Genomic DNA, 20980 nt, shown 5'->3' on the forward strand with positions numbered 1-20980 from the left:
ACCCTGAGGTTGTGACTGTCACTTTACCCAAGTGAACCCATGAAAGTAGTTGTCCTTGGAAAGCAACTGTGTTCCTAACAGAAGAGAGCGAGGATGTTTCTACAAGTTTGTTTGAAGCCATACGTTTTAAGTGAGTGGTCAATATATATGACACATTGCTCAACTTTAGACTTATTTTGAACAAAATAGTATACCATCTACCCTCCTCCTTTTGCCTACCCCATCCCCCACTCCTCTCCTCAGCACCCCCCAGTGTTTTTCTTTTTCTTTTTTTGTAGTAAAAAATTTTTTGCATGCAATATATTTTGGTCATTTTCCCCCCACCTCAGTTTTATGATACCATGTTTCATCTATAGCCTAGACTGGCCTTGAAGCTATAGTCTTCCTCCTTCAGCTTCCCAAGTATTAGAATTACAGGTGTGTACCACCATGCCTGGCTTATTACTTCTTTCCTGCATCAACGTCAAGGAGCCATGAAGTCTAGAGTTAGCAGAGGAGAGTGTGGGGTCGGGCCACCAGGCAGCATGTTGCCACTGTATCGTCTACCACTGTGTATTGCTATGTATTGTCCGGCTGCTCTGTAGCCATTCTTGCCTTGGTTCCTCATCTGTGAAGCAATGTGTAGGTAGAATTCACTTCACGGTGCTATTGTGAGGATTAAATTAGTTAACCTACACTACAGTGCAGTTTCCAAACTACAGTCGCCGTGACAGGAATGGACTGGTGTCATAATTGAGCCTCACACAGTGTCACGGTGGGTGGGTTTAAACTGCACCCAGAACCTTCTCCTCTCACCCAGCTAGGACTACTTAGTCATCTGCTAGCTCGTGACCTTGCTTCTCCTCTTAGTCCTTAGAAAGAAGCCAAGGTGCTTATGCAAACTCCCAGGTCACACTTCGCATCAATCTTCTGTTCCAAACTTGACAGGGACTGTCATCAGAGCATTACAGGGAAGGCAGAGCAGAAGCCCTTATTCTGGATGGCTTCGTCCTCTGACTATACTGCCTCACCCTTCAGCGGAAGCCCTTGATGTCTAAGTCTTCTTAACAGCCCAGCTAATTGCTAGCAATCTCGGGGCCTTTGAGCTTTGCATCCTTGGCCTGAGATCATCTTGGGACACTGGCGAGAAGAACAGCGTTTCCGTTGTTCTTCATCCATGTCCTCTTATCTGAAGAGGGTCTCTGTGCACTCTGGGAAGCCCCCTTTCAGGTGAACTCACCTGTAACCTGCCTGGTTTCCAGACAGAACACAGGTGACTCCGGGCACAGCGTCTCAACATTTGTTTAATGATGCCGGTCTCTCTGACTAGCAGGGGGAGTCCACAAACCTTCTTTTATTCACAGCTGTTTTACAAGACAGGCTGCTTTCTCCCCAAACTGTGTGATGTAAATTAGTGAGTTCGAGTGGATACTAGAACAGTTTCTATTGGATTCCGTATGCCCTGCCTTAAATAATCCAAGGAAATAAGAATCACAGTAGGACATTTGCTTTCTTGTCCCTGTAATCCCTAAGAGGCCAATTTCCACACCCACCCTGCCCAACCCCATTTTGCATTTATACCTGTGTCAGGTGCTACTGCTCTGTTTGGTTAGTGAAGCTCAGTATGATAGCTGACTTTATGTACTCTGATTGAGGGAGCGATTGATTAACTCTAGGCTTTTCGCCCCGACCACTTTGTTCCCATAAATAATGACTAATTATTTATTAATAAATGCTTAGGTCAGTGGCCTTGGTTCTGTTCCCCAGCTAACTCATACCTCAATAATCCAGTTTAGTCTATTTTAACTGTGCCACATGGCCGGCTACCTTTTACATTTCATGAGCTGTTTCATGCATCTCCTCATAGTTCCTCAGCCAATCCCTGGCTCACCTAACTTTCCCAGAATTCTCTCTCTCCCCGATGGATGTCCCATCTTCAAATCCTGCCTCAGCTAACTGGCCATAGGCTTTTTTATTAACAAGTGATGCTAATAAGAGATTTTCTTTCTAACTGATTGATGATTGATTGATTGACTGTTTTTAAATAGAGGCTCACTATGTAGCCCAGGCTTGTCTGAAACTCACTATATGGAGCAGGCTAGCCTCAGACTTACAGTTACCCTCCTTTTGAGAGTATGTATGTCACCATGCTTGATTTATATAATGTACCCTGTAAAAAAAAAATCTTTTATTTTTATGCTTATGGGTGTTTGTGTGTATGTCTGTGCACTTCGTGTATGCACCTCCTGTGGAGGCCAAAAGGAGGTGTTGGGGTCCCTGGAACCAAAGATGTGCAGTTATGAGCTGCCATGTGGGTGCTGGGAACTGAACCTGGGTCCTCTGGAAGAGTAGCCAATGCTGTAAATTGCTAAGCCATGTCTCTAGCACGAAAACAGGCAACAGTACACATAAAAGAAAAAACCCAGATTGGAATATGTCTTGTACAATTCTATTTATGTAAAGCTAAGAAATGAGACCTAGTGACAGCAAGGAGACTAATGTTTGTTCAGGAGGTTGGAGGGGGTGACAGAAGCATTGTGAAGGGCCCGAGGGACATTTGAGGGCTGATGACTAGTATGTGTATTTTGGTGATGGTTTTATGAATTTATGAGTAAATTAGAACTCTCCAAATTGAAGCCAGATGTGGTAGCACACACCTGTAGTTACCAACACTAAAGAAGCTAAGGCAGGATGATTGTGAGTTCAAGTTATATAATTATTCTGTTCAATACAGCTGCTTTGAATGGGGAAAATGATAACTTGCCCAAGGTCACACTATTTCTGGTGTGACTTCCATTCCTTGCATTACCCATTAGGTGATTAATGATGCTATGGGTTTTGAACATTAATGACTTCCCATTGGCGGTAACACTTATTTATGGATCCTCGGTGTGGAAGGGAGAACTCCTTCCTGCAGTGGAGGAGGGGAGGTGCTCATCTGTTTTCTAAATTTGGTTCCTTGAGTTCAAATGAGAACCAAGTAGGCAGAAGTAATCGGTGCTGTCCGTGGGACAACAGCAAGATGGCAGCTGTACAGAACACCCAGATGTGCACATGGACAGGATTAAATGTCTTCACCAAGGTCACTGAGAGCAGCGTTCAGCCACGGGCATCAGCCAGGGGACAGTCTGCCTTCTGTCTCTCAGCATGAACAGCACAGTGTTCTTGCTTTGTCTTTTTTTAATCCCGTGCTTGAGATCAAACGCAGGGCCTCCCATGCACTAGTAGGAACTGTACCACAAAGCCTCCACACACCCAGCCCTCCTCCTCCCGTTCTTTTCTGGCAAATTATAACTTTTCCTCCCCAGTAGTTTCTAAAATATCTGTTTCTCACAGATTTCTATGCTTATCTTCTTTTTCTCTCATGTGAGGGAGGCCTTCTAGATGCTTCCTGGCACACAGGACACATTGTTATGCTCTTCCCCCATTGTCCTTGGAAAAGAGGCTCCAGCTACTCAAGGCCAGATCAACAGACCCGGGCAGTAAAAAAGCCATATAGTAGTAAACTGCGCATGTCAGAACAAGGCTGGGTCTCAGCTCCTTTAGGAGACCTCATTTTATTCAATGCACATGTTCCTTATACACCCATTGTTTTACCACTTAGTGGCAACCTTAAAAAAAAAAAAAAAAGAAATCCTTGCTGTGTAACAATCGTTGTCACAAAGCCATTCAGACGAGTCAGCCAGATTCTCTGGTGGACTGAGCGAAACAGCTGCACCCTCAGTGAAAACAGAGTGCTTCTGAGATACTCAAAGCCGATGTTTAAGTTTTATTTTTGAGATTATAATGTAAATACATCACTGCCCACTCCCCTTTCTTCCCTCCAAACTCTCCCACATACCCCTCGTTTTTAATTAAGTAGCTCTTCACATGCATCAATTCGTCTTCTCTAATGTGCTTCTATTCCCAGGTCCTGTGGCCTATTCATTTATTACTGGGATCTGATGCTAATAGCTATTAAAGGGATACCCTTGGTGCACTCTTTTGTGAATGATATTACTTTTAGCTTATTTATTATGAGAGTCGGGCAGATGGCTTTGTCCTCTGCCAGTTGCTCATGGCAAACCTTCACCATTATTCTTGAAAATGAGAAAATTCTTTTGGTCTCATTTTGTCTGGACGAAATCTACTTTCAAGAGAGAGACGATGAGCCTCTATCAGCATCTTGTTTGGTTGTTTGGTTTTGTTTTTTATTTTTGATATTGTTGTTTAGTGTTTTGGTTTTTTGAGGCTGTGTTTCTTAATGTAGCTCTAGCTGTCTTAGAACTCACTGCGAAGACAAGGCTGGCCTCTAACTCACAGAGATCCACCTGCCTCCCGCCTCCTAAGTGCTAGGATCAAAAGTGTGTGCCATCAAGCCCTGCTTGGTCAACATCTTTATTGAGCACATACAGACCTCTCCTTGTTGTCAGGATTCCCTAAACAATATAGTATCACAACACTTGTGTAGTATTAATATTGTACTCCGTACTAAAAGTAATCTAGAAATGACCTAAAGTATGCAGAAGGGTATGCATAAGTTATATGCAAATATTGCACTATTTTGTATAAGGGATTTTATTGTCTATACATTTTGGCATCCAGTTGGGGATCCTGGAACTGATTCTCTTGATACTTAAGACCACTGGGTAGCCAGAAACCTGAGCACCTCTCACCAACTCTGGCCCTCCTCCCTGGTCTCATCCACTAACCTCTCTGTAGATTTTTGCCTTAGCTTCCTGTGGTTTCCTAGTATTAATCCTCACCCCCAACCCCCTACCCACACTCCCACACCCTGCCAGCATTTACCAAAGCAACTCTAGTAAGCAGGCCATTTTGCTTCATGTCCCAGGCTCTGTCTGGTCTTAACCACTTATTGTTTTCCTGGTCTCTCTCACCTGAGTCTCCTCCCCATGACTTCTCTGCCTCCAAACACCGTTCTCTGCTGTTCTTGGTACTCGTCGGGCAAACTTCCACTTAAGACATCTTTTTATACATTTTGTTTGAACTGTTTTATTCATTTTGTTTGAACTGTTATCTTTCCAGATATCTGCAAGCTGGCTCCCACACCTTCCCCAAACGTTTCTGTCTCTTCAGGACATCAATTTCCTGAGTAAAACAGCAATCCACCTGCTCCTGCCTGGCTCTCTCCCTCCTCCCATGCCCCCCTACCCATTATACTTTCCCCTATTATGTGACATACTTCACGTTTACTTTTTAAGAGTTTATCTGTTGTGTGGCGATCCTCATTAACAACTTCGAGCTGACGAGTTTCTTCTGCGTCCTGAGAACCCTGAGTGATGTCTGTAGGTACTCAGTCTCCCTAGAATAAATTCATTCCATCTGTGAGCGCACACACTCGGGGTAACAGTGCCAGCACCACTGTGTAGATCTACGGCAGCTCCAAGTTTCATCTGCCATTCTCTACTGCTGAAGAATTTATTTGAGGATGACTAAATTCATAGCTCAGCCAGCTTCCCCCGGTTGTTTTCAGTCCTGTCAGCACCCCGTGTAGTTGAGTTACCCTGTTCTGTGGAACATGGACACAGGCTATTATTCTCCCGTGTGTTTTGTTTGTTATGTAAGCAGAGAGTTTCTACAGGAGCAGAATGGCTACTGTAGGTGATAAGACTGGGTGATGCACAGAGCCTGAAAGAGGTCATCCTGTCTGTCCTGTTCTGCTGGAGCCCAGGGTGAGCAGCCAACCACTGAATGCGTGTTATGGTCAGAACAGCACAATGCAGTGACTATGCCTGATAAATTCCTTAGGTAGCAAAGCAGCTAGAGGAACCTGCAGGCCTTATCGATCTTTTCTAGTGCTTTTATTAAGGTGTGAATGTGCACAAAGGTTATTTAGCAGGGACTGACATTGCCAAACTCTGTGATTTATGGTAAATCTGGATGCAAAGGTTATGTTTTCCAGGAGCGATAGGAGGGCTTGGGGGAAGAAATTCTAGCAACTTGGTCTCTGTCTCAGGTCCCTCCCTGCCTTCCGCCTCCAGAGCTGCTCCAGTGGAGCCCACGTGATTCAGCTGCCTGCAGATGCTCACTCTTTATTGTGATCCTGTGGTTGACATCAGAAGCTCTCTTAAAAGGCATCGTGAGACTTCAAAGGAGATGGGGGAAGAAATCGTCATGTGAGGGTCTCTTAAATGCCTCTTTAGAAAGTAACAAAGGAGGAGTAAAATGTAATATATATATATATATTATATCATGCACACACATATATATGACAAAAATCTTTCAGTGGCAAGATGTTGAGGAGGGTCATGTGAAATCAGATTGGAAGTGAGATTTGTCCAGCTCAGCCATGGAGGTTTATGGCACAAGATCAAGCTCCACTGGGGTGACCTTTCCTTAGAGTCCCCTTGTGCTAGAAGCTATTCAGTTGGGAGAGGCAATGTCTTTTTTTATCCTTCTTCACCTGGACGACACTAGTAGCAACTCCTACCCTTCTCCCATGTTCTTATGCAAGACGTGGCATACACGGGTTTGCCTTTCAAAATGTAGGTAGATTCTCCTTCCAGTCTCCTGTCTCTTTCTGCTTGAGACAGCCTACACCAGCTATGAGTACTTCATCAACCCATGCTACCCATTCTCACATACCCACAAACAGGATCTCAGGTGCCCACCCCAGGCCTGGGCAAACCCACAGCCAAGAGCAGGCAGCACTCCTGAAACCACTTGGTTCCTCTGTCCAGTACAAAGAGGACAGACATTCCAGTTCTCCTGCTGGGCCAGGGCGTGGAGAGCCACAGAGACAGAAGGCTCAGATGAGGCTGCCAGTAGATCCACTCCCTCTGGTGGCTTGAGGACACAGGAGGAGCCATGCTGAGAGCAGCAGGCAGGGTTGGGGAGTGGGTGGAGAGCCAAGAACAGAAGGGACTGCCCTGGGAGCCAGAATCTGGCTGCTTCTGGCTGAGTCAGGTTGGGAGTGCCCACAAGACAGCTGTGGACTTTTATAATAGCCCTAGAAAAAAAGGAAAGCCCAGAGGAGTCAGTAAGTGAATGGCGGAATGATTATGGAGGAGGGGCGAGGGCGTGGGGATTAGATGTAAAATGGTAAAAAAGTCGGTGATATAAAAAGTGGCGCCCCGTTTGCAGTTCCGAGATTCACCTTTGCTTCTAGCACATAGCCCAAACCTAATTAGATCAGCCGTGAAGGAGCTGTGGTACTCACCTCCATCAGGAATAGTTAACGATTGCCCTGCTGGTGGTGTAAATCCACAGCTACCTGTCAGCCAGAAGGTGAAGACATGCTGTTCTTGGCTCTGGCTGAAATTTATGAGCACCCAAGTCCTAGGGTATAACACACCAACCTGCCCCGGGTAGGACACAGGGACTTGCATACCTTTGCCAACATAGTTTTAAAGGTTTAAATCTGGCTAACAAACTCTAAGACAAAAATATATCACTTCCTCGTGCTTCAAGAAATGTAACCTTCATAATGTCCAGGTATGAGCATGAGGCCAGGTTTGATTTTCGAGGTTTTTGAACTGTCGGTTTTGTGCTGGTTCATCTGATTGAAAAGACTGACCCCTGACATCAGCCCAGAGCACTGCTGCCAGTGTTTACCTGCTGCCTTCTGGTTCTGCCTTCAATTCTGTCTACTGTGCATGGTTAGTTGGAAAGATTCGTCCCTCCTCAGTACCAAGAGTTTCTTTGCTCATGTTGGCAGCTTAGACAGATATCTCTGTCACACAATATGACCCTTACTATTCTATCAGGATTGACACGCATAGTTCTGCCCCTCTCTTGGGTCAAGTTGCAAAGTGTTAGGAAGCTAATCTTTCCCAAGAGGACGGGTATTGGATGGGTCGTGTCTTTTCCCAGCTTGTGTACAGCATGGCAATGCTGTGTGGGTTTATCGGTTGTTGTTTGACTGCTTTAAGAGCTTCGGAATAGATGCCAGAGACAGGCATTTCCCAAACAACCTGTATCTGTTCTCTCCCTCTGGAAAAGATTTTGAGTCTGGCCTTTAAACTCTCAAAAGAAGCTGAGAAAGAACTGCCCAGAAAGGAACTGTTGCTTAGGGTGAACCACATCCTCCTGGGTGTCCATCTTCTAACTTTATTGCTCATCTAGTAGGTCTAATAGGTCCATTTTACCAAAGAGCAAGGATGCATGCACTGAGGGTGTTCCTGAATACCTGTCAGTAGCAGCATGTGACCAGTGCTGACCTGATATCGGGGACCTACTCTTTAGGGATCTGTGATGGCAACATGTGCTACCTTAGAGTGGCAAAGACCAGCCACTCCAAAATGGATTGTAACTGCTGCCCCAAGTCCTCCCTTCAGTGATAGAGGATATGCTTTTAATGAGATTCATGAGAACTAGAATTGCTGTGACAGGAGACCAGGGCCAGGAGATGGAAACTGAGTACAACCTAGACAAAGGGGCCAGTATGTCAAGCCCAGGAATAAGAGTGAGGAGAGGAGTGATGGAGAATGCCCCAAAACACGATATTCTTGGGGGTCCAAGCAACCCATACTTGGGCCTTTTTTAAAATAAACTTGAGGGTTAGAGGAGTGGCTCAGTGGTTAAGAGCACTGACTATTCTTCCAGAGGTCCTGAGTTCAAATCCCAGTAACCACATGGTGGCTCACAACCATCTATAATAGGATCAGATGCTCTCTTCTGGTGTGTCTGAAGACAGCTGCAGTGTAGTCACATAAGTAAGACTTAAAATAAAAAAGCTTGAGCCTGCATGGTGACACTTATGTGTAGTTTCAGCTACAGGAAGTCTGAAGCAAGAGGGTCACTTGAGCCCAGAAGTTTAACATTTTTAATTCAAAAAGTAAGAAGTGGTTGAGTCTGGAGAGATGGCTGTTTTTAAAAGCACTCTCTATTCTTGCAGAGGGCCTCGATTCAGTTCCCAGCACCCACGTGTTCACTGACAACTAATTGTCTATAATTCCAGTTCCGGGGGATCTGGCGCCCTCTTCAGGCCCCAGCAAGCACATGACGCACATAAATTCACAGAGAGCGCACACACACACACACACACACACACACACACACACACACACACACACACACTCACACAAGAATAAAAACAAATATAAATAAAAAATGACAGAGCTAACTAAATGACAGTGCATCATATACTTGGGTTATGTTGTCAAAACTAAAAATAAGTAATAAAAATTAAATCTGCTTCGAAAAGTAGGATGTCCGTTCTGTGGTGTAGCCTTCCTGGGTGCTGATCTGCTGACTGATGTCCAGGGTAGTGTTTGTTGTCCAAGAGGGCTTCATTTCTCTTGCCATTAGTTTAATTTGTGATGTTTAGAGGCCTTCTTTAACTCCCCCCCCCCCCAAGCTTTCTCTAGATGTTCTCTAGATGAACCCAACTTTTGTTCATAGGTTGATACCCACACATCTCTACTCCAACTTGAGGAACTAGCAAGCTATACATTTTCAGGAAGAATTCTTTTCCCAACAATAGAAAATAAAAGATTTCTACGTAATTTAGTTTCAACACTATCTATTGGCAGTTTTTTAAATCTCCATATAGTAATATAAAACAATTGTCATTGTATAGTAGAAACTCTTCTAGCAATATTCTCATCCGCGTGTAATGATTACTTTACACAGTGAAAATCTGTTTTCATTGTGTAAAATCTTCTTGTTTTACCAAGGAGATTTTAGATAATTTCCATTTCTCACTAGTGGCCACAGTTTTGCTTATATTAATTACCTTTCTTACCATTATGACCAAATATGTGACAGAAATTGCTTTGGGAGGTTGGATTTCTTTAGCCTATAGTTTTGTGGCCTCTTGACTTGGTCATGGAAAAACCATGATTGTGGAAAAGGTTCTCACCTTATGACAGCCATAAAACAAAACAGAAAACAGTGAAACACAGCCTGTTCAAAGCCCTGCTTCCTATGGTCTGATTTCCCCAAGTAGTACCACCAGCTAGGAACAAATGCTCTAAACAAGCCTGGGCCGGGGGCGGGGCGGGGCTGGGGCTGGGGGGATGTTGGTGGGGGTCATCTCCTAACAGACCCTAGCAGTGCCTACGTTTGCTAGTCAGTGAAAGCGAAGACAGTACAGGGCACGCGCTTCTCTCTTTTTTTTTTTTTTTTTTTCTTTCTCTTTTTTCTTTTTTTCAGAGCTGGGGACCGAACCCAGGGCTTTGTGCTTGCTAGGCAAGCGCTCTACCACTGAGCTAAATCCCCAACCCCGGCACACGCTTCTCTTAAGGAAACTTGTGTACCCTTTGTTAAAAATTATAGCCAGCATCTGATATGAAGAAAGCATATTAGAATTGCCTAAATATTTGTTGTTATTATTGTTGCTGTTTCCTATTATTTATTTACTTGTTATTCCTGGGCTTGGAGCCCAGACCTTGAGCTTGCTAAGCCAGTATTCTGCACCACACTAAAGCCCAGGCTACACCAATCATATACCTGAAAGGTCAGTTTCCTCTGTCCCTTCCTCTTCCTCCCTCCGTCTCTATCCCTCCCTCCTTCCTTTCTTCTTCCCTTCCCCTCAGCTTTTCTTGGATCATTTTCCTTTTTTCAGAAGGTTCTAATTCTTTTGTGAACTTTACTCTTTGCTTGCCATCATCGAATTTCAGTTCTATTGGCAGCCAAAGAAAACTTCCAGATTCCCTAGCTGCACCCAGGACTTTTAGTTCAGATTTAGATGACCTGTGAAGGCATGAGTTTAAAAGAGCACTGCCATCATTATTATCAACAATATCTTCATAATATCTCATTGTCTCTCTTACTGTCATTATCATCATCATTTTTGGTCTGGTTTGGTTTTGAAATAGGGCCTTGCTGAAATAGGGCCATAAAACAAAACAGGAAGCAATGAAGCACAGCCTATTCCTGCTTCCTGTGGTCTGATTTCCCCAAGTAGTACCACCAGCTAACCAATACTCAAAACGAGCCTTGTTTGAAATAGGGTCTGGTCTGAAATTCACTGTGTAGACCAGCTGTACCTGAGTTAACAGAAACCCACCTGCCTGTGCCTTCTGGGCACCAGAATTAAAGGCAAGAATGTGCCATCATGCCCAGATGGGATTTTAAAAGTTTTTATAAATTATTTTATGTAGATAGATGAGTGTTTGTATGTCTGAGCTCACCTGGGGTCTGAAGGCCGGAAGAGGAAGTCAAATCTCCTGGAACGAGAGAACGGATGGTTATGAACTGCCACCTGGGTATTTGTGATCAAACCTGATCCCTCAAGAAGAGCAGCTGGTTCTCAAGACAATTGGGCCATCTCTTGAGTCTCATCTTGATCATTTCCTTAAAAGGCTCTCTTCTAAGTGTCTTAAATTGGGAAACTACAGAAAGTAACATGTAGACTTTGCCAAAAATAAACAGATCTGTTTAATCATTGGTGAGCTGGCACGGCATGATAGATAAGGCATTAATTGAGTAAGTCACTCAAGAACTTCTCTATGAAATGAGAACACTACAACTGTGAAATGAACTAACACTTGGGAAGGGTTTAGATCAACATCCAGCACCTAACGAGTGCTATATGAGGTTGTGTCAAGTTTTATGAAGAAATAGTTGTTTCTGTGATTGAGGCCACTTCATTAACAAATGTTCTTAAAGAGGTAGCATTGGTTACACATCCTTTCGTTTCCCAGAGCTAACCAGTCACTGGAGGCTGGAGTTGCCATGCTGATTTCAGTGCATCTGCTGTGTTTGTGTATGCTCATAAGCAGCGGTCTAAGTATGTGTTCAATGTAATATTCTACTAAGTGTATCCTCCTGCATGCATCCTCCCCTGGTCTTACGGTTCTCCAGGTTTATCTTGCTGAGACATACCTCTGAGAACAGACATGATTCTCCTTCATTATAAACATATTCTAGTATATGAAGAAGCCACCAAGAATTAACACATGCAAATGGAGCTACGGTGGCTTTCCTGGAGTACAAACTGTTTGTGAGATTTTGTCTGTGACTGGACAGCAGAGACAAAGTCAAGTAGAGGACTTTCCCTCTCCATGGGAGTGGGTGGATTTCCTCATCCAATGGGCATTTTTTCTTATACCCTCACCATAACTTGAAGCCATTAGATTCTCTGGCTTTCCCTATCTGATGAAGACAGAATAGTAATATAAATGTTTTCATTTCAAATTGCATATTCAATTATAGAGACCATTCTAGCATTTATTGGCTTGGGGAGTTTCTTCTCCATTGACTTATGTGGCTGTTGTCATTTGGAATCTATCACTACCCGTTTTCTATTTTGTTACTTTCTTGTTTCTATAAATATCCTCTTATAGGGTCTGGTTGGTTTTCTCTGCTTACAGTCTCATCTATAGTATCAAATGCTCACTTTAATATGCGACAATAAAACAATGTCTTCCTCTGTATTTTATTTTTCTTTTAAAAGCCCCTTCTGTCAGTATGCTAGAATGCACCATCCTGTGTTACCGCCCTTTAAAAGTTTGATAGTTTTTCCTCATACAGATCTTGAGCCTAACAGGAATTTATTCTGCTTATGGCATAAGAAAGGAATAAATTTTACTTTTGCCGTATGGAAAACCAATTTTTCTGGGACTATTTATTGAATTGACATTCCTCCATGAATTTTAGAACCACTCCTCTCATATTTCAGGCCTTCATAAAACCTGCTTCTCCCTGGCTCTGCTTCGTTCTACAATCTTATTTGTTCTGTGCCAAAGACCACAGTGTTTTAATAGTGTTGATAGAGGGTGGAGTGAGCCCTCCCACTTATCCGTGTTCCTCAGAATTTCCAGTGTTGTTATAAATGACAGGTTCTATTTAATGGTATCCTCTATTTTTCTAGCATTGAGGTTGCTCTGTGTTTTCGAACTGTCCTAACATCCACACTGTGTCCTCATGAAATCAGTAATGAACTGCCATCTTCCCCATTCTCCTCAGGATTCTCACCAAGATTCCACACCCCTCTGGTGCCCCTCTCAGCACTGGGTGCCTTTGTTTCTTTCTCTTGCATTAACTGTGCTAGTTAACTCTTCCCATCTAGAAATCACACACATGAAATAACCCAAATTTAAAGATGAGGCTTTTAACATTTCCTCATTGAATATTAAGCTTATTCAAAAGTTTTTTTTAATTATAATCATTTACTTATAATTAGGGTCGTGTTATTTTGTATACTAAACATTGTACAAGAGTGCTGGCACATAGTCGGGAGTTGTTGAGTGAATAAAGCTGATTCTTCAGTGTCTATGACATCTCCTCAAGTACTTTATTATAAATGATTAATGATAGCACTTTTTAAGAATGCTCGCATGTGTTAACTCTAATTCAGTCTCACATGGACTAGATGCTAGTATCTTCTCCATGCTGATGTCAATTCACATTCTACCAACTCCACTGAGAGATTTTATATAATCGGGCAACCTTGGTCCATCTCTTCTGGCTTAAGAAAGGACCCTACTCACCCAAGTATGTATTATCCTCTTGGTCATTCCCTTTAAGGTGAGCAAGCTGTCACAGAAGATGATTAAACCAGGTCTTGTTTTATAAGTGATATGTAGAAGAGTACCGAGGAGTTCGGTTGGACCCTTCAGCATTCTTGGTATTTCGGTATATAGCAAATAGGTAAACTTAACAACAAACTAATGAAACCAAGGTGCCACCCCCAGGAGTGAATGTCCATTGTCATAGCCAGCTTTATGCACTCGTTCTTAAAGAAGCACCTCAAATTTTTGTAAGTTTAAAAGGGTGGTGATTGCACACACCTTTAATCTCTGCACTTAGGAGGCAAAGACAGGCGGATCTCTGTGAGTTTGAGGTCAGCCTGGTGTACAGAGTGAGTTCTACAACAGCCAGGACTTCACAAAGAAACTCTGTCTCAGGAAAACAAAAATTTGTACAACTTCCCTATCAAGGTAAATAACTTTTATAAATTTAGTTCCTTTCCATTTTTTTTATGCTCTCTCATCTGTCACTTAACAAAATATAATTTCTTGCTCAAGATCATATGCTGTTAAGAGATTTATTAAAATATCAGTGTCCCACTAAGTAGATTGATTTATTGAGCTGATTCATCAAATCAATCCCCTGTGGTTAGATATTCCCCCTCATCCATATTGATCTGATAATTTGAGCTCCCTGGTAAGAACATCTCTGTGCCTAAATGTGCAGAGTTGCAATTATTAGTTGAAACTGCATATTTTAGGAGTTTTGAATACATATTTACAAAGAGCCTTTCCAACAAAAGTATGAGAATATCTTTCCAATTTTTCCTGTACTGCTGACTTTATTGTAAATCCCTTTGCCAATTTCATAGATGTTAAAAATGATCTTTCTGTTTTCATTTTAATAATCTTCATGAGTTGAAAACACATCGTCCCTTCAGAAATTACTACAAGAGCTCTTCATATATCCAAGCTATTGGCCTTTTGCCACCAGTGATGCATATCGTGATTTGTGCTTTGCATAATCTTAAAGTAGATTTGGAGGACCCGGGGATCTTAAATCAATTGGAATTGTTGCATCACCTGCCTGTGGAGCATGTCCTCTAGGACTAGTGTGTTGTCCCTCCAGGAGGCAATCATGGATCATAGGAACACATCCACTCTACAGGGAGAATTGAATTCATTTAAAGTAAATACATTTGCGCATCTATGAGGTACTTCACACTATGTTGTGTATTACCATCTGGTGAAAGAGACTAGCTTCTTTGCTAGCAACTGAGATGCAAAAGTAAGAGCGATCCATGCCTGTGATCTCAATAAAACACAATATAAGCATTTTTGGGAATTCCTCAAAGCATGATGAAGTTCTGTAGTGGTATGATTAGGGGCTGTAATGGTTGATCCTAACTGTCGGTTCCCTTAGATTGAAATGTGCCCAGGAAATTAGTAAAGCATGCATATGGTTGTGTCTGTGGGGGTATTTTCGAAGAGGATTGATGAGTGTAGGAAACACTATTCTGTACGTATGGGTCTGGTTGGAGGAAAAAAAAAGAAAGAGATAGCTTGGGGTCTGGTTGGAAGAAAAGAGAAAGAGATAGCCTGCAGTCACACATTCTTTCTGCTTCTTGACTGCCATGGGCTAAGCTGTTTGGCTCTGCCATGCTTTCCTTGCTGCAATGAACTGAAACCTCAGAAGCAGTGAATCAAAGTAGAACTTTCTCCTTTTAAGTTGTTTTTCTCAGGTATTTATCACCATAGCAACAAGTTTGATTAATATAGGGAAATAAATTTGTTCAAAGGAGACATGTGAGTGTGTGTGTGTGTGTGTGTGTGTGTGTGAAAGTATGGGCAGGGAGGCCACTGTAAGTTGGTAGCTCATTAGACTGAATGTGCATGACAATGCCCAGCATCTTTAAAGTGCCTAGAAAAGCAGGGTGGCTTCAGTCTAGGCCTAGGAGTCTAGGTCACTCTGTGCAATCCCTTAGCTACTTTATTACAGTATATGAAGTGTCCTACGTTCTGAGTGTTCCACAATATTGAGGTTTGGAATATGGTAAAGATATACCTATTGGCACAGGAATGACCTGCCAAGTGTACTTTGTTTTATTGTGACTAAGATTCTTGGATAAGATCCATGATGCTTTTGCAAAGCTATTGAGGTAGGAGCAATCTTGATTGTTTAGATTCTTTTTTTTACTTGCCTTAAGTTTATCTGTAAAAACAGTATAGGACACTGGTCATCAGCAAATACTGTATAGGTATGTCGCAGCAGTGCACCTGACTTCGCATTGGCAGGAGCCTTTTCCATGGGACCTTCCCAGAGGCCTGGGGACCTTTGGGAGCCTGAGCTGGAGCTGTGGCCTCTACTTTGGTTTGAACCTTGGACTTTGGTTGACAGAGCCTACAACCATTGACCATGTAGCTTTAAATCCACTTCCCAAGCTTGGGGTGAGCGATGAAAGCCAGACAGCTGACCCTTTGGCATCTCGGGCTTGATGGCCTGAGGTTTCACAGGGGCCTTGATGGCCTCTGTGCATGTACTCACTGCCTTTGGCCTGCATCTTCTTCAGGCCTTTCTTGTTCTGCTTCTTGGCAAAGCGCATGTTCCTCAGGAACTTACTTGGGGTCAACCCCCTTAAGAGATTCTTATCTTTGTGACCAGGGATCCTTGATGCCATTTCTGTGCCATTTACAGGACTGGTTGTGTGTGATGTTGTTCATGGACTTGGCATGTCTGCATGTACCCCATGGCTCCTGCAGCTTCTGGGACTGGAAGAGAAAGATGATTGTTTAGATTCTTAAAGAGGGATTCCAAAGGTTCTGAGGGTTACTTCAGAACCCTCTGTGTTCCCTAATTTCCAGTTACCTCCCAGTCCACCTTTGGGGTGTGGAATTCCCTTCCATGTTCCCACATTCCCTTCAGTTGGGTTAAAGATGGCCTCTTCTTCCCTAACTACCCTCATTATGCTTCAACTTGATCTGTAAGTCATATGGTTATTTGAAAAATGTAAAACCAGCTCAGGTCTCTTGATGACAAGAGACAGGATAGGCAAGATGGAGTGAAGACTTTCAGAAGCAGTATACCTCAAAGGCTGGGAACAGCAGGGTCTGCAGAACTTAAATTCTATTTCAAGCACATACACGTACAGGATGCAGATGTAGGGATGAAAACCAGGCACTTTGGGGTGGCAAGGTGTAGGATATAGATTTGTATCTCAGCCATTAGCTGTAACTTCAGGGAAAACTACTTGTATCTTACGAGCTTCTACTAGTATTTCCATACCATGAAATGGGGTCATAGTAACACTTGGACCAGACGATTGTCTGATGGGATGGAATCCCTGTCTCGTTTCTGATGTGCAGCAGATAGCCCATAAATGTGTTTCAGTTGTTTTATTCTTCATGCAAAGTGGGATTATGGCCCAAAGACATCCTCATGAACCTAAAGCAGCCCGCACTGACTTGCTGAAACCATGTGGATTTAGTTTATCGCTGTGCCAATAAAATGCCGTCATCTATTGAGAGAACTCCTTCTGAGTGTTAAGAATCTCTGAATACCTTTCTGGAATCAAGTGTGAAAACACCACTCCCCTCTGTTTGCAAAGGCATCTGTCCCATGCTCTCTGGGCTGTCACGTTCTGTAACTGGATGTGTGGACCAAGCTGGCAGCTGTCCAGCCAGACCTGAGGTAAATGGAGTTTAGGCCCAATTTGTTTCCACCCCAGAGTCTTTAAATTTTATTTCAAGCACATACACGTACAGAATGCAGATGTAGGGATGAAAACCAGGCCCTTTGGGGTGGCAAGGCTGTGCTCTTGAACTGCTGCAAGGCAGTTCTATACAAACCTCTCCTGGGGATTGTTTCAGGCCCAGCCTTCAGGAATAGCTATAGACTTTTCTTGTGGTTTAAGCTAATCCATGGGGCAGTCACCATAATTCACATTTGGAGCAAAGCATTCCAGAATCTGTGATCAGATAGGCTTGAAAACTTTTCTCTGCACTCAAATGAATTTGTGACCTCATAGGAACACAGGAAAACTCTTTCCCTGAGGATCTGACAGGGGATGGACAGCAAGGAGTAACAGAACTACTCATGCCTATTACACAAAGTTGACATGGGGACAGGTTTATATTAATTCACAAGCAAGATGTTATGAGACTAAGAATGCCATCTAGAAGAACTTAGAGCTCAGAGAGTCCCTAATCTAAAGTCCCCTTTAGATGACTAATAAATATGCATTAATTCACTCAGTATATATTTATTATGAACCTGTAATAAATATATACTGCTCAGCTGTTGAATGTGTAGTATATCAGAAGCAAAGAGAGTGAATCCCCAGAGCAAGTTGGCTTCCAAGACTAGTCACATCGATGCACTCTGGATTTGATTGTGAGGCCCTTCCTTAGTGAATAGCAATCAAGGAAGACTCCCCATATCAGCCTTAGGCATCCATGTGCATACACATACACGTACAAATCTATGTATACATACATGTGCACACACCACATACATGAAAGATGGGGGAAAAGACCTATGGTACAATAGGCACTTTGGTAGAAAAACCAAGAGCAACAACAACAACGAAAACCTTAGAAGTTCCCTAATCTTAAATACCTTCCATGAACCAAGTGGGAGAATAGCACTCCCCTCTCTTTGCAAAGTCATGGTTCCCATCCTCTCTGGATGTCACGACCTCTAATAGGACCTGTGTATCATACCCAGTTGGCAGTTGCACTCTCCAGCCTGATGTCAAGAATTAAGATATGACTTTGTAGCATCTGGAGAGAAATGTTAAGGAACAGAAAGAAAACAAGGACAGGATATAAGTTAATAGGGAAAATGGGTGTTGAAATTCTAGGGGAGGTATCCAGGGAAACCCTCACTGAGAAGCTAGTACTAATAGGGATCTGGCTGGTGCCATGTAAACCCTAAATGGGAAATACCTTCTACCAATTGGCTCAAGTGCTGCTCTGTTGTCCTTTGGTTCCTGGTTGACATTGAGAAAGATAACATCTTTCTGATGCTTGGTCTTTCCTCTGGGACTTTCCCCTGCCCCTGGGAGCCTATGGGGCCTATGATCGTCCATGTATCAGTGACAAGCTTGAGTATGTTTGACAGTTCATGAACCTTCGAGTCTGCAGTATCATGATCCTTAGTTGCAGAGAGGGAGAAGACAATTTCGTATTCTCTTTTCTTTACTTTGGTTTTTTGAAATTGTCTTTGTTTTTTCTGCTCTTTTTTACTCAAATTTTTTTTTTCTAGGAAGGAAGATGCCTAATAAACCCCCCCCCCCCCGTGCTCTCTTCTTTCATGTTGAGTGCTTTCCTGAAGCATCTGAAGTGCTTGGTAGTCTGTTAATATCAAAGAGGGAGACAAAGACATCCCAACCTGATGGCAGGTGTTCATACGAAGTTCCTGGCTTGGCTCTTTCACAGAATCTGAGGGTCTCTTCCTCTGGGCCACTCAGTTTTCTAGGGAAGTTGCCCCAGTTCCTACATTAGAGTGGCATGTGCCTAGCATTGTCTTTTCAGGCTGATCAGCCAGAATTCAATCTTCAGCTTAGTCCTTCATCTTGTAGGATGAGCACGATGAGGGGTCCTTGGTTGGGTGTCGAGGGAAGAGAAAGTTAAACATGCCTCTTGCCACTGGGGAGAAATGAAGTTGAGCGGAGCCTTGTCCTTTCATGCCCATTCTCAGAAGGAGCCTGGTACCCAAGGGTTTCTTCAGTCTGACTCACTCCATAATGAGTTCTTCCCTTGAAGATTTTAGTGCTAGCTGTCTCTCATTCGAATCTTATCTACTCTCCCTTTTTTTTTTTTTTAACTCTTCAGTGTGTGCTTTTTCTTATGTCCTTACTATTTCAGCGGAGCTTCTGGAGGGTACGTTTGTTAGGTGAGATGCCATTTTTAGCTGGAAGGCATCTGTTTCTTTTTCAGTTTCTTCCCACTAACACTCCTGTTAGTCTACTTCCCATAGCCTCTCACAAAGACACAAGCTCTAGGATCCAGACAAAGTCTCCTCATCTTTGATTTAATGTTTTAGTTATCCATATCCAAATAGCAGATGAAGGCAAGTGTGTGGTTTGCTTTGTTTTGTTTTGTTTTCTGTTGCTATAATAAAATACCCTGACAACCACCAACAACAACAAACTAGGAAAGAAAAGGTTTATTTTGCCTTACAATCCCAGAGTCCAACATTGTCAGAGAAAACACAACAGGAGGGAAGACAGGATAGCAAGAGTAGGAAGCTGGGTGATCACATTTCATCCACATTAAACAAAAAGAGAAGAGCAAATGGGGCCAGGTTATAGAGTTTCCAATGCTACCCCCAGGGATATACTCACTCCAGCAAGGCTCCACCTCCTAAAGGTCTCACAACTTACCCGGACAGTGCCTCTGTCTGGGGAACAAGTGTTCAAACGTATGAGCCAGGGGGACGTTTGCTATTCAAGTCACAGAGGCAAAAATGGTAGCTTGAGACTACTAATACTGTCATTTACTGGTCATTGCAGCAGTGATTGGTGAGGACATGTTCTTTCTGTCACAGTGCTGGGGAGTCCACGACCAAGGTATTCATCCACTGTTCATAGCCGTACATGGATGTGTTGCTGGAACAGTCAGTCAGGGCTTCCACTCATGAGACCTCTTTCTGGGATTAGGTTGGAGTCTTGAAATGTGGGTTCTGTGAGCGAACATCAACCCTCGCTCAACAAGAAACAAATCCAGTGTGCCAACACGCATCAAGTCTTCATTTCCCACATACTGGCTAATGTTTCATTGGCCAGAATGAGGCATATGCCCCCTTGAAACTCAGTGGACATTCGGTGATGGTATTTGTGTCCTCTCCCATTGATATAAACATTATAGCTATACAAAAAAAAAAAAAAAAAAAAAAACCCACAGAAATGTGCTACCATTTCCACTTGATATGTTCCTGAATGAACTACTAAGATGAGCACTGAATCTTATACATTGCTATAATAATCATGTTCCCAATTAATGAAATATGTGCTAAAAATAGTCCTGCAGGGTCAGAGCCCTAAATATACCTTTTGTGAGGACAGTCATATTGTCTTTTGCTGTAGGTGATAAGGTTAACTCCTTGTCCTTTTGATTCTAAAAAAGCAGGGAAAAGGCCTGTTTAACCCCTGCCCAGACTCCAAAGAACCCGGATGCTTATATGATAACCAGATAGTGCATTCTATAGAATAAGCATCCCCCATTACTTGCTTTTCAAGTTTGTCCCAGTGTGGTAGAAGTGCCTTTAGCCTCTGCTGACTGACGACTGTGTATTCCTTTGCATGCAGGTGTTCTCTACCTCCAGTATGGAGACGAAACCAAACAGCTGCGGATGCCGAATGAAATCACCAGCGCCGACACGATCCGCGCTCTCTTTGTAAGTGCCTTTCCACAGCAGCTCACCATGAAGATGCTGGAGTCACCCAGTGTTGCCATCTACATCAAGGATGAGAGCAGAAATGTCTATTATGAGTTAAATGATGTGAGGTGAGTAGTTACCTCTGGGTGATGTTATTTTAGAGTGTGATTTTCTACACCTATTTTATTTATTCTGAGGGTCTTCAGACTGTAATTGATGTCTAGAGTTTGTGCTCAGTCTGAATTTCTCCTCCTCCTGATGGCAAGTG

General features: G+C 43.0%; 1 protein-coding gene across 33 annotated transcripts in view; it reads left to right on the forward strand.

Annotated features, from left to right (window-relative positions):
• Etl4 (enhancer trap locus 4) overlaps positions 1–20980 on the forward strand; it is an 817363-nt gene that overhangs the window by 703093 nt on the left and 93290 nt on the right. For all 33 annotated transcript variants that reach the window (XM_087590293.1, XM_087590320.1, XM_087590317.1 and 30 more), the window contains 1 exon segment: positions 20642–20840. In XM_087590293.1, the coding sequence (XP_087446419.1) occupies positions 20642–20840 (199 nt within the window).

This window comes from Rattus norvegicus, chromosome 17 (genome assembly GCF_021556685.1).
Source record: "Rattus norvegicus strain SHRSP/BbbUtx chromosome 17, alternate assembly SHRSP_T2T, whole genome shotgun sequence".
NCBI lineage: Eukaryota > Metazoa > Chordata > Mammalia > Rodentia > Muridae > Rattus > Rattus norvegicus.